Here is a 14529-nt window from a genome sequence, read left to right as displayed (position 1 = left end):
ACCCCCAAAGTCTGAACTTCAGAGGTTAGACCTTTGTGGTGCCTTCATAGCTCTCCCTAATCTTGTTCTTGTTACCGTCAATCAAGGGTGATTGTCTTTAATCAGTTCGCTGACTGGATCACCATTCTGCTTGGGTACTGTCACAAGCCCCGAACACGATGACCTAGTTGGCTCCGTGATGTGTGATATGACACCTCAAACATTCTGTCGAGTTTCTCTTTAACTTTCTCCAGCGATGGGTGTGGTACTTCCCTGAGAGTATATAGATGTATAAGCTTAGCATCTTGAAACAATGTAATATGATATTCATGTTTGCTTACCAAGCCTCTGAAAGAGCTTTGGGAATTGTTAGCAGAATTCTGTCCTGTTGTGGGACTTTGTCTACCTTTTTCTCAAGATCAAGTTGTATACATACCTTTCCTCTCAATAAAGATGAGCTTTGATTATGCAGAAGATAGAGGCTCTCGGTAATCTCTCGCCACTTGTGGCTAAGGGTGGCAGTTGTCTGACCTTTTACTTGAAGATCCATACCACCTGGGCCTTGCAATTTAATTCTTGATGGCTGGATGTCTATTGCTTTGAGCCATTCCAAATGATCAGCCAGTACTGTAACACCGGCTTCAGTATCAAGTGTAAATTCAATTTTAAAGCCTTTAACTTCTAAAGCAACTGACCAATGTTTTTGTTCTCGAACCTTCACTTCTCCTAGGAAATCTGTACTCTCATTTCTTTCCTTATTCCCAATTTCCTGGATTGTCTGCTTTTCAACGACATTCTCTTGCTTCCTTCCTTTAATTGTGTCTTTAGATTTATAGAACTACTTGAAGTGTCCTGTCTTTCCGTATTGGAAATATTCTGTGCCATCTGCTGGACAATCTTGCCTTCCGTGTTGCTTTTTAGCTTCACAGCATGGACACTTAAAAATGGCTGCTGCAGGATTTCCCACTCTTTCCTCTCTTTTAGTGGGTTTTTGAGTGGGTGGGGCTGCCACCTTTGGGCCTAACAGACTTATCTGAAGCCTCGGTATTTCCATGGATTATGGCCCAATTTTGCTTCTTATGTTTGGCCTGTCTAGTGTATTGAACCGCTTCTTTGAGTGTTAATTCGTCTATTGGCTGCAAAAAATCTGGCAGCCTTTCATCACGGACTCCAGCAATAATGCGGCCGCGAAAAAATTCATCTTTCAATGTGCCATTCCCGCAACAACTGGCTAGCCTATACAGGTCTGTAAGGAACAATTCAATGGATTCCCTGACCTTGGGAATGTCTGATTGAATCGCATTTGCTCGGTTACAGGTTCCATTTGGGGCTAAAGTATGCATTGAATGCTTTCGGAACATCATCATCAGTGGATCCTACTGCGTACAGGAATGTATTAACTGGTGCTCATGCGCTTTGGCATGCAAACCCGATGCTGCTTGATACCTCTGGAATTGTTTTTCCACAACTGTCAACATTGGCTTCTCTATGGATCTTTGAGGTTTACAAATGGCTGCGGAAGGGGTAGTGACTGCTCGACTGGTGCTGATATTGCTACCGAATCTTTGTGCCTTCTGATTCTTTCTTCTGAAGAAGCGATCTTCTAATTTCTCCTTGTGAGTGTTTTGTTGATTGCGCCAAATAATTGTTAGATTGGTGTCACCACCGCTGCTACCGTGGTTTGTGGTTTGACTTCCACTTTGAATACCATTTGGATCTCTCTTCCGGCAACTTTAAAAAAAATTAATTCATGGGATGTGGGCGCCGCTGGCTAGGCCAGCATTTATTGCCTGTCCCTAATTCAGAGGGCATTTAAGAGCCAACCACATTGCTGTGGGATTGGAGTGACATGTAGGCCAGACTGGCTGAAGGACATTAGTGAATCAGATGGGTTTTTACAACAATCAACAATGGTTTCATGGTCATCATTAGACTTTTAATTCTAGATTTTTATTGAATTCAGATTCCACTATCTACCATGGCTGATTCAAACCCCAATCCCCAGAGGATTACAATGGGTCTCTGGATTACTAGTCCAGCAACAATACCACTACGCCATCGCCTCCCCTTGCGGCCTGTTCTGGATTGGGAAGGTTTCCCACTACTTATGAGTGACTTAGGTCAGGTTTCTTCAAAAACTCCCTTTTGTGTTTTTCTCTATTTACTCTATTAAAACCTATCAACATCTTGGAAACTGCCATTAGGTCACCTCTCAATACCTTTTCCAAGGAGAACAGTTCTATCTTTTCTAACATCTCCCCATAACTGAAATGATAACTTAAGAAGCTTGACACCATCCAGGATAAAGCAGCCCACTTGACTGGCACCCCATCCACAAACATTTACTCCCGATGCACAGTAGCAGCAGTGTGTACCATCTACAAGATGCACTGTAGGAACTCACCAAGGCTCCTTAGACTCTACCTTCCAAACCTGCGACATCTAACACCTAGTAGGACAAGGGCAGCAGATACATGGGAACACCACCACCTGGAAGTTCCCCCCCATGCCACTCACCATCCTAACCTTGGAAATGTATCGCTGTTCCTTCGCTGTCGCCGGGTCAAAATCCTGAAACTCCCTCCCTAATAGCACTCTGGGTGTACCTACACCACATGGACTGCAGCAGTTCAAGAAGGCAGCTCAGAATCACCTTCTCAAGAGCAATTAGGGATAAGCAATAAATGCTGGCCAAGCTAGTGATGCCCATATCTCATGAACAAATAATAAAAAGAGACAGACTTTTGATTGACAAGAGAAACAAGGGTTATGGAAAGTGGAGTGAAGGTCATAATCAGAACAGCCTTGATTTTATTGAATGGTGGAGCAGGCTTGAGGAGCCAAATGGCCTATTATTGCTCCTATTTCTCAGGTTCTTATGTCTCCCCATTTCAGCGAGTAGTAACTTTGAGTGGACATCTGCAGGCCCTTCCCTTAGTTTTCAGAGTTTCCTAAATCCATTACCGGCATTAAAGCCTGTCCCAATTATTCTTCCTCTCTGGCCATGCTTGTATAATCTCCTGGAATCCTTAGATAGCTGCAGGTTGCATCCCTTCAACTCCTTCCCACATCCGAGTAGATCACCAAACCAGCCAATGTCTTCTCACTGCTGACCACACAAAAATTGCTGCTTGTCTATGTTATTCAATGATATTCTAGGAAAGCCTGTTATCTGATCTCAGAAATGGCTTCCTCTGCATTCTTCCCCATGGCAACATGAAACATCCAGGTAAAAATTGGCTATTCTTGACCCCTACTCTCTTTCATCTTAAAGAAATGGACAGTTTACAGCACAACTGTTTGCAACCTGATACCTTCAGCACCTGTCTGAGACTTTGGCCAGAATCTTCGGCTCGGAGACTGAGTGGGGCCCACTTGCCAACACATAAAATGATGTGCAGTGACGTCGGGTGTGCGTCCCGACGACATTGCGCATCATTCCGATTTTCAGTTTGGCACCAGAGTCGGCTGCGCACCCGCCGAACTGTTAAAGGCCTATTAGGGCCATTTAAAAACTAATTAAACCATTTAACATAGCTGCCTGTCCAACCTTAAGGTTGGCGGGCAGGCGAAGAGCTCAGGCGGTCTTCGCATTTTTCATGAAACCTCATCCACGGGCGGGATGAGGTTCCATGAATGATTTATAAGTGAAATAAAGATTTTCATTAAAATTCATAAACATGTCCTAAATTTTTTTTTCTTTATTACAAGTTTTGAAACTCAAACTGATCTCCCTGAGGCAGCTCTATGCCTAAGGGAGATTTCTGTGCTCTTCCGCGCGATTGCCCAAAAGAGCGCAGGCCCCGACTCAGCCTACTCCCCCTGCCCGCACAGGGAGTGCTCAGCCCTTGGGCCTTAATTGGCCTGCCCACGTAAAATGGCGGTGATCGGCTGCGCTCCTGCTCGCGCCCGCTCCTGCCCAACCCCTCTGATGGGGAGAAAATTCTCCCCTTTGAGAGACTCAGAATCTACCCATTGTGAACTCAGAGACTGCTGCCATTGTCTCCAACCATGAACACCTGACAGCATCATCCCAGTAACATAATCCCTTTGATCTTTTAAGTGCCCCAGGTCTGTGATCAAGCAGACTTTATAACAGGTCACATGATCCCCTCCATTTTATCTTAAATTAAAAACACAGTTCCAAAACATAACAATCTTGTGAACCTCATAATTGTAATAGGTTTCATAAAGGAATTCAATCAAGTTAGTCAAGTTTGTCTTTAAGAAATCCATGCTGGATCTCCTTGACTAGCCCATGCCTTTCCAAATTAAGGTTTATTTTTGTCTTTGATAATGATTTCCAATAGCTTTCCCAACACCAATGTTAAGCTAACTGTCCTGTACTCTCCTGGTTTATTCCTGTCCGCTTTCTTGAATAGTGGTATAACATTAGCAACTCTCCAGTCCTCTGGCACTATTCCTACATCCAATAAATATTGAAAAATTCAGGCCAATGCCTCAGCAATTTCTACTTTTTGCTTCTTTCAGCAACCTAGGATGTGTTCTATCCAGACCAGATTACTTGTTAAATCTCTTAGTAAGTTTTCCATGTATTGCTATCCTGGCTGTAACTTCCCTTTCCTTTTTTAGTGTAATCTTCACATCATCCACTTCCTTGTGAAGACAGAAGCGAAATACTTATTTAATACTTTTGTCATGCTCTGTGTCAGAGTTGTTAGAACTTACATTTATCTGGAGAAAGCTTTGACTTGCTCACTTACATAAATGTTTAAAGCTTTGGTCTTTGCTTGTCATTATCTGGGTTAAAATATCAATCTAGTCAGAAGGGGTAAAAGTCTAATCTTTGCTGTTTGGAATGATCCTAAGTTAAATTAATTCACTGAAATTGTTATCCTGCTCAGAGAGGCTGCAAAGATGGTTTTCCTGAGAACTGGAACTGTTACAATTGTTATGATCCCAGCTGATGTTACTACTGGACAGGTCAGATTCCAGGATGGAACCCAGCTTCATAGATCCTAACTTTTATTTTTTGTTTATAAACATGGAGAACGGCTAGTGAACAGAGTAATAGGAGTTAGCTGATAAACTTTTAACAAAAGAATGAAACATTTATTAAAGAAAAGATTAACTATATTATAATACTCCTTCACCCACAACTATACCCTTACAGATATATACTGATACATAAGGATAACACAAGTACAAAAGCTATCTTATACTCTCATGCTCCCATTAAATACACAGTGTATGTAAACCAATAGGGGACCTGTGGTTAGGCACACCACACTCTGAAACCAAGTGACAGACGCCACCCCAGACAGATGCTAAGGATCTCTCATGAACTCTCCCCAGACGCTTGTTACACCGAGCCAACTGGTCTCACTGAACTCCGTCTTTCCCACTGGGGTTTCCATTCTCCACTCTCAAAGAACCTGCTTTGGAATCTTCTCCCAAATGACGCTTTCTCTTGGACGCTTTCCGCAAGGATCCACCTCCAAAGTTTGGAACTCTCCTTCCAATGTTCCTCTCCCCTGGAACACCACATGCATTCAGGCTTTCTTCCACACACCCTCTCTCCGACATTCAGCCATGCCAACAGAACACCACTGCTTCACATGCCCATAGTAAGGAGTCACCAACCTTTTGGCTATGTCCTCGAACCTTCTGGCTTCCCGCAAGCCTATTTTGCCTTGAGTCTGCGTCTTGCAGCTTTGTCTCTCTAAACTTGGAGCCTTCCTCTCTGCTCCTTGCTTTCACTTCCACTGATCAGGGTCTTGTTCCAGATTCCTGTCCTCATCCTTTGACTTAAGTTAAAGGGCTTCTTGGGACCTTTCTCTTTTTGCTCCAGGACCTGCTCCATGCAATTCCCTCTCCCAGTAGACTGTAACAACTTGGTATCTCCCTTGAGACCCAGAACTCACTTGACATTCACTGTTACTTTAACTTCAGAGCAACTCATCTAAGACTCTTAGACTTATTTTTCTCAGCAATCTGCTAGCCTGTCCAGCTAGAGTGAGACTTAAACTGCTTCCTTCACCTTAGGGCATAATCACCAACTGAACTCAAACTAACAAGTCTATGTCTGTGGGTCCCTCTCTCTGGACCCTTGTTGTTAGGCAACAGAACAGTTTTTTTCTATCTTGTGTTTATTTTTAACTTCCCTTCAAGAGTCATAAAACCTCACTAGAATGCAGGCATCTTTTAAAGTGAAACTAAAACTCAAATTTCCCCCTTTCTTAACACACAAATACAGAAACACAATATAAACTTAAACTTTAAGCTAAAATCATTCCGACTACCCACAAATATAACAGGAACTAGAGATAGTTTAAGTAAGTTATATTTGTATTTGTGGGCGTTCGGAATGAGTTTAGCTTTAAGTTTAAATTTAACACAATAAGTGTAACATTTTGACCCAGAAGTATATAGTGCTAACAGAGTGGCTGAAATGAGAAAGCACTAACCTCACACACCTTTAATGAGCTGATCTGAGCAAGGTTGCTTGAAAATTGAAGTTAAATCAGCAAGTTTTCTCCTGTGTCAGTGGTATGTGATGGACTGCAAGCATCAAGTTCAATACTTAGTAAGTATTTGAGGAAACGTTTTTAATTAAGTTCTGAAAATGTTTCTAAAATCCATCTTTTTTCCCTCCTGGATTCACTGCTGTGAATCTAATTTTGTTGATTTACTTCAGTTTTCCTTTCATGAATAATAAGTGATAACAGACAAACACAGGAACGGAGATAATGATAATGTGGTTGATGTGGTGTATATGGATTTCCAAAAAGCTTTTGATAAAGTGCCAAACAATAGACTTGTCAGCAAAGTTAAATTCCATAAACAAAAGGAACAGTGGCAGCATGGATACAAAGTTGGCAAAGTGACAGGAAACAAGGGTAGTGAATGGTTGTTTGTTGAACTGGAGAAATTTGTACAGTGGGATTTCCTACAAGGGCCATTGCAATTCTTCATATTCATTAATGACTTACGTTGGGATGTGCAGGGCACCACTTCAAAATTTGCAGATGACAAAAAACTTTGAAGTATTGTGAACTGTTAGGAGGTTAATGATAGGCTTCAAGAGGCTGGTGCAATGGAACGGACATGTGGCAAATGAAATGCAACAGAGTTAAGTGTGAAGTGATATATTTTGGTTAGAGGAATGAGGAAAGGCAATATAAACTCTAGGGTGCAATTCTTAAGGGAGTGCTAGAGCAGAGACCTGAGAACATGTGTTCACAAATTGTTGAAGGTGACAGCAAATGTTGAGAAAATTGTTTCAAAGGGTATATGGGATTCTGAGCTTTATAAATAGAGGTATAATGTATAAAAGGAGGTCAAAGATGAATCTTTATAACACAATGGTTGGGCCTCAATCGGAGTTTTGATTCCAAGTCTGGGCACCACAATATTGAAAAGATGTGAAGATTTTGGAAATTGTACTAAAAAGATTTCCGAGAATGATTCCAGGGACAAGGGACTTCAGTTACATAAATAGATTGGAGAACCTGGACTTGCTCTCCTTTTAGACGAGAAGGTTGAGAGGAGATTCTTTGAAGGTGTTCAAAATCATGAGGGGTCTAAACAGAGAAGTTAGGGAGAAACTTTCCATTGCTGGAAGGGTTGAGAGCCAGAGGTCTCAGATTTAAAAATCTAAAGATGGTCTCAGGTAAACTTTTTTATACAGCAAATGGTTAGGATCAGGAATGCAGTCCCTGAGAGAGTTGCAGGGGCAAACTGAATAACTGTCTAAAGGGGAAAAAAATTTGCAGGGCTCTGGGGAAAGGACTGACTAATTTAGTGTGTAGCTAAATTGCTCTTTTGGAGAGCCTTCCAGGGTTCGATGGTCCAAATGGCTTCCTTCTGTCTGTAACCATTCTGTGATTCTGTGGTTTTATTTTTTGTGATCCTGCCTAATTTACCAGTCTTTGTCTTTTGCATCAATGGCACCTGATGTGATAAGGATCTATCACAATATGACTAGAGATTTTCCTGGTTATAAATAATAATTACCAGTTTTATGTGATCTGCTGCTGATTACACTGTATATTCTTTTGCAGTTTTGCCTGAAGAAGTGAACAAGAGAGACATTGTGTTCCTTATTGATGGATCAGACAATGTTGGGAACACAAATTTACTTCTTGTCCATGATTTCATCAGAAATATAATTGAAAATCTCAATATTGGAAGTGACAGAGTGCGAGTGGGTCTGGCACAGTTCAGTCACAATACAAAAACTGAGTTCTATCTTGATACCTACTCATCAAAAGCTGAAGTTCTGAGTCATGTCAAAGGACTCAAATTGAATGGTGGAACAATGCTCAATACTGGTGCAGCACTGGATTTTGTCTTTAGAAACCACTTTACCAGTCATGCAGGAAGCAGAAAAGATCAAGGAGTTCCCCAATTTCTGGTGGTGTTCACTGGTGGTAGATCGATGGATGCTGTTAAACCATATGCAGATGCACTAAAGCGAGCTGCCATAGCAACCTTTGCTGTCGGAGTAAGAAATGCAGACCCAGCACAACTGCGAGAAATTGCAACTGATCCTAATTTGGTTTTCAGTGTCAAAGAATTCCATAATCTACCAAACGTACAGGAACGGGTGATGACACCATTGTCAACACTATCTGCTCCAACAGTAACTACTGGAGAATCAATTGTAATTGCTGGAGAACCACTAGTTACTAATGAAAAAGGTACACAAATTGGGTTTTGTACTTTAATGATGACTGCATTACTAGTGCTAATACTTCTAAAGGATTTTTAATCTTCTATACAATACTTCAGCATTCACCAAAAATACTGAGGTAGCAAATTAGTTCAAAGCTAAAATCAAAAATACAGATGCACAAATCACTAAAAGTAGTGGTGCAGATTAACGGTCACAAGAAAAACAAAGCATTGGGGTTCATTTCTAGAGAGATAGAATTGAAAAGCAGAGAGAAGTTAAACTTTATTAAACTTGCTTACACCACACCTAAAATATTGTGAACAATTCTGGTCCCTATATTATACAAAAGACAAAGGTACACCAGGAGGTGCAAAATTAATTTAGTAGAATTACATCTGAACTGAGATGTTATACCAATCAAGAAAGATTGAATAAGCAAGGGAGTTTTTCTCTAGAAAAGAGAGAACTGAGGGACGACCTGACAGATGCTTTAAGTTTATAAAAGGGCTTGATAAGGTAGATATAGAGATGTAGAGAGAGATGCATAGGAAATCAGAACTCATCATAAATATGAAAGTCACTAATAAATCCAATAGGGAATTCAGAAGAAACTTCCCCCAGGAGCAGTTAGAAAACAGAACTTGCATCCACAGAGAGTGTTTTGTTTTTTATTCATTCATGGAATGTGAGCTTTGCTGGCAAGGCCAGCATTTATTGCCCATTCCTAATTGCCCTTGCAAGCCACCTCCTTAACCATAAGCTCTCTGCTGCCCTTGTCCTTCTAGGTGGTAGAGGTCACATGTTTGGAAGGTGCTGTAGAAGGAGCCTTGGTGAGTTGCTGCAGTACATCTTGTACCAGCGGTGGAAGGAGTGAATGTTGAAGGTGGTGGATAAGTATGCTGATCAATCTTTTTGAGTGTTGTTGGAGCTGCACTCATCCAGGCAAGTGGAGAGTATTCCATCACACTCCTGATTTGTACCTTGTAAATAGTGCACAGGCTTTGGGGAGTCAGGAGGTGAATTACTTGCCACAGAATTCCCAGCCTTTGACCCGCTCTTGCAGCCTCCTTTATATGGCTGGTCCAGTTCAGTTTCTTGTCAGTGGTAACCTCTCCCAGGAAGTTGATGATGAGGCATTCATCAATGGTAATGATGTTGAATGTCAAGGGAGATGGTTAGACTCCCTTTTGTTGGAGATAGTAGTTGCCTGGCACTTATGTGGTAAGAATGTTACTTACTACTTGTGAGCCCAAGCCTGAAAGTTGTTCAAGTCTTGCTGCACATGAGCGCTAGCTTCTTCATTACCTGAGGAGTTGTGAATTTTACTGAACACTGTGCCATTATCAGTGAACATCACCATTTTTGACCTTACGTAGGAAGGAAGGTCAGTGATGAAACAGCTAGAGACGGTTGCTAGGACATTACCCCTAGGATCTCCTACCACAATGTCCTGAGACTGAAATGATCGGCCTACAACTACCACAGCCATCTTCCTTTGTGCTAGGTATGACTCCAACCAGTGATGAGATTTCCCCCTGATTCCCATTAATGTCATTTTTCTAGAGATCCTTCATGGCACACTGAGTCAAATGTTGCTCTTGATGTTGTTGGCAGTCACACTCACCTCACTTCTGGAGTTCAGCTCTATTGTCCATGTTTGGCCCATGGCAGTTTAGAGCCAAGTGGCTCTGGTGGAACTCAAACTGAGCTTCAGTGAGCAGGTTGTCATTAAGTGCCACTGATAGCACTGTTAACAACATCTTCTATCACTTTTCTGATGAATGAGAGTAGACTGATGGGGCAGTATGTGGCCGGATTGGATTTGTCCTGCTTTTTGTGGACAGGGCATACCTGGGAAACTTTCCACATTGTCAGGTAGGTACCAGTGTTGTAGCTGTACTGGAACAACTATGCTATTGGGACCCAGCTAGTTCTGGAGCACAAGTCTTCAGTGTTACACCTGAGATATTGTCAAAGCCCATTGCCTTTGTTGTATCCGATGCCTATCAGACATTTCTTTTTCATGTGGGGTGAATCAAATAGGCTGAAGGCTGGCATCTGTGATGTTAGGGACCTCAGCAGAAGGTTGATGGATCATCCACTTAGCTCTTCTGGCTGAAGATGGTTGTAAATGCTTCAGCCTTATCTTTTGCACTGATGTACTGGGCTCCCTCATTATGGAGGATGTTGGGGGGCAACACCACCTTGGCCATCAGCCACAGTACTACTTCTGACTGGCTGAAGCATGGCTGGTGGGGTAACTCAATGTCCATCACCAAATGTAGCTGGGGAGCACCACTACAGCCTGAATTGACCAAGTCCTGAAGGGCATAAATGTCAGACTGAGCCTACAGCAGCTGGTGAGAGAACCAACAAGAGGGAAGAACTTATCGGATATCATTCTTGAGAACCAATCTATTTGTCACAAATGCATCTGTGCATGACAGGATATTTGACCATTGCACACTCCTTTGGCCAGGGAGCGTAAAACTGGGCCAAGCTCCTTAGGGAATTAATTATGTCCAGTCAGCACTTCTGCCCTATTAAGGAACGAGGTCCCGCCTTCTTGAGCTGCCAGCTAATCAGTCCCAGCAGCGCCGCTGGGACTGCAGCAGGCCTCGACCAGCCAAAGAGTAGGCCACAGAATTAAGGTGAGTTTGTGAGGATCATCACTGAGGACAGTGGGTTCAGTCAGCAAGGCCTTACCCCCACCCCTTCCACCAGGGCAGTGGAGGGAGAGGTTGCGGAGGATGGCAGCTGAGACAGTGTTGGCTCAGTTGTGAGGTCAATGGAGTCTTTTTGCATGGGGCACCTATTGCCACAGGGTGCCCAATCAGGAGGGAAGCCTCAAACTCACAACGATGCAGCCAATGTATACTTGGTGGTCTCTGCATATAGTGAAGTGCCTATCTGCCGCTGATAAAATACAAGTGGTGGCAGGGAAACACCCTTTAGTGGCCCTTAATTGCCAGTTATGGGTCTCCTCCCTTCCTCTTCCTCCTCCTCCTTATGCTCCTGCTCCTCAGCTCCTTGCCTGTGGCAAGGGCTGTCCTTCTGGATGGCGAGGTTTGCACAGCTGACAACCATGAAATTCAACACCTGCTCTGCTGAATACTGTAGGGCTCCTTCGGAGCAGTCCATGTTGTAGAAAGGTTGTTTTGGAACACCAATGCTATATCACATGTGGCAGCATGGCTTTAAAATGTGCACTGGAGTATGGATTGTACACCAGAATCATCACTATTATCGTCAGCGGATAGCCCTTGTCACCCAGCAGCCACGCTTGGGCTTGTCTTGTGGCTCAAACACATCTGGAGTTGCAGAATGAAGGCATCATGACAGTTGCCAGGATATTGGGCATTGAGCTGCATGCTTCATTGGCTCTGATCACAAATCAGTTGGAGATTAAGGGTACAGGATCACTTTCGATTCCAGTATGCGATGCCCACAAAGCAACATACATGCAGTCAATGTCATGCTGTGCCATGGGGAAGCCAGCAATCCTAGTGAAGCAATGTGCTTGCTCTGCCTCCTTGTCTCTGGCAAGAAAGAATGAAATGTAGTTAATTGTCTTAGAAGAGAGAGCCTCAGTGATCTCCCTTACACAACATTGGGCAGCAAACAGTGAGATGTTGCCAATATCTCCAGCTCCAACTTGGAAAGAACTAGACACAAAGTTCATTGCCATGATCACCTGCACAAGCACTGACAATGTGGTCTTTGCCCTGTTCTTGTCCTTGCAGTTGTGACTTCAGCAGATGGCAGATTTCAGTAAAGGAATCCTTGCTGAAGTGCAGATGTCTCACAAATTGTTACTTGCTGAAGTTCAGGTAGGAAGTAATGGAAGGGGTCATCAACAGGGCTATCAGGAGGCACTTGCTTAGCCATAACCTGCTCACTGATGCTCAGTTTGGGTTCCACCAGGGTCATTCACCTCATTACAACCTTGATTCAAACATGGACAAAAGAGCTGAATTCCAGAGGTGAGGTGAGAGTGACTACACTTGACATCAAGGCAGTATTTGAAAAGTATGGCATTAAGATGCCCTAGCAAAACTGGAATCAATGGGAATCAGGAGGAAAACTCTCCACTGGTTGGAGTCATACCAAGCACAAAAGAAGATGGTTGTGGTTGTTGGAGGTCAATCATCTCAGTTCCAGGACATCACTGCAGGAATTCCTCAAGGTGGCCCAACCATCTACAGCTGCTCCATCAATGACCTCCCTTCCATCATAAGGTCAGGAGTGGGGATGTTTGCTGATGATTGCACAATGTTCAGCACTATTCGCGACTCCTCGGATACTAAAGCAAATGCAACGAGACTTGGACAATGTCCAGGCTTGGGCTGACAAGTGGCAAGTAACATTCACACCACACGAGTGCCAGGCAAAGACTATCTCCAACAAGAGAGAATCTAACTATCACCCCTTGACATTCAATAGCATTATCATCTCTGAATCTCCCACTACCAACATCCTGGGGGTTACCATTGACCAGAAGCTGAACTGGACTAGCCATATAAATACTGTGGCTACAAGAGCAGGTCAGAGGCTAGGAATCCTGTGGCAAATAACTAACCTCCTGACTCCCCAAAGCCTGTCCACCATCTACAAGGCTCAAGCCAGGAGTGTGATAGAATACTATCCATTTGCCTGGATGAGTGCAGCTCCAACAACACTCAAGAAGCTAGAAACCATCCAGGACAAAGCAGCCCGTTTGATTGGAACCCCATCCACAAACGTTCACTCCCTCCACCGCTGACGCACAGCAGCAGCATCTACAAGATGCACTGCAGGCACTAACCAAGCCTCCTTAGACAGCACCTTCCAAACCCACGACCACTACTGTTTATAAGGACAGGGGCAGCAGATGCATGGGAACACCACCACCTTGAATTTCCCCCCAAGCCACTCACCATCCTGACTTGGAAATATATTGCTGTTCTTTTACTGTTGCTGGGTCAAAATCCTGGAACTCCCTCCTTAACAGCACTGTGGGTGGACCTACATCACAGGGACTGCAGCGGTTCAAGAAGGCAGTTCACCACCACCTTCTCAAGGGCAATTAAGAACGTGTAATAAATGCTGGCCTAGCCAGCAACACTCACATCCCATGAAGAAATGTAGAATTAATCCGTCAACACCCAGGCCAGATATAGCATCCAGTTGGGAACCCTTCACCTCCTTCTCCCTTTTTCAGTGGCTTGTCCTGCTCTGATGGCCTTGTCTGCTTCTTTTAGTCATGCTGGGTTCCAAGGCCAATGCTTACCATTGCACACATGCGTGGTGGCATACCAAGTTTGTTCAGAAGTCTTGAAGTCAGTAAAAAGCCCTTCAGCACCTGCTACACATTTGCAACTAGAAAGCACCAAGCATTGTAGAATTGTAGCAACAAGAGAATAAAATATCAACCAGCAGCTGATTGAGAATAAAATATCAACCAGTAATTGATAATTCCTCTAAGTAGCATTGGTGAAATAGAATTGCAGCTGAGCACGTGTTGTGCTGTGTGAGGTTAAGAGAAGGCATTGACTACAGTGTTGAGTTCCAAAATGGCACTTCTGGGATCAAATTAGCATTATGTGTTGATTGATGTCATTATCTGCTTGTTCTACATACTCATGGTGGATATTTACTGTGTGCATGCTAATGCCTGCATCATAGGACATCTGGCACGATTCTCCCTGTGTTCCACCACTGCAATTTTGGAGCTTTAAGGTCAGTCATAGTGCCAATAATATATGTGCTAATTAGCCCCATTTCTTGCCCATTGTCTTTCCGATCAAATGAATGGGGAGATAATTTCCTCTCCTACATGAATTTCTTATGAAAATAATTCAGGAGCTCAATATTGGACCTAACAAAGGTCAAGTCGCTGTGCTACAATAAAGTTCTAATCCAACAGTCCCAAC

The 14529-nt window shown here is 43.2% G+C and overlaps 1 protein-coding gene across 9 annotated transcripts in view; it reads left to right on the top strand.

Annotated features, from left to right (window-relative positions):
- LOC144686458 (collagen alpha-3(VI) chain-like) overlaps positions 1 to 14529 on the top strand; it is a 243199-nt gene that overhangs the window by 200134 nt on the left and 28536 nt on the right. For all 9 annotated transcript variants that reach the window (XM_078551700.1, XM_078551703.1, XM_078551702.1 and 6 more), the window contains one exon: positions 8004 to 8642. In XM_078551700.1, the coding sequence (XP_078407826.1) occupies positions 8004 to 8642 (639 nt within the window). The remainder of the gene's footprint in view (positions 1 to 8003; positions 8643 to 14529) is intronic.

This window comes from Cetorhinus maximus, chromosome 11 (assembly GCF_964194155.1).
Source record: "Cetorhinus maximus chromosome 11, sCetMax3.hap1.1, whole genome shotgun sequence".
Lineage (NCBI taxonomy): Eukaryota > Metazoa > Chordata > Chondrichthyes > Lamniformes > Cetorhinidae > Cetorhinus > Cetorhinus maximus.
This window is presented reverse-complemented; position numbering and strand designations above follow the sequence as displayed.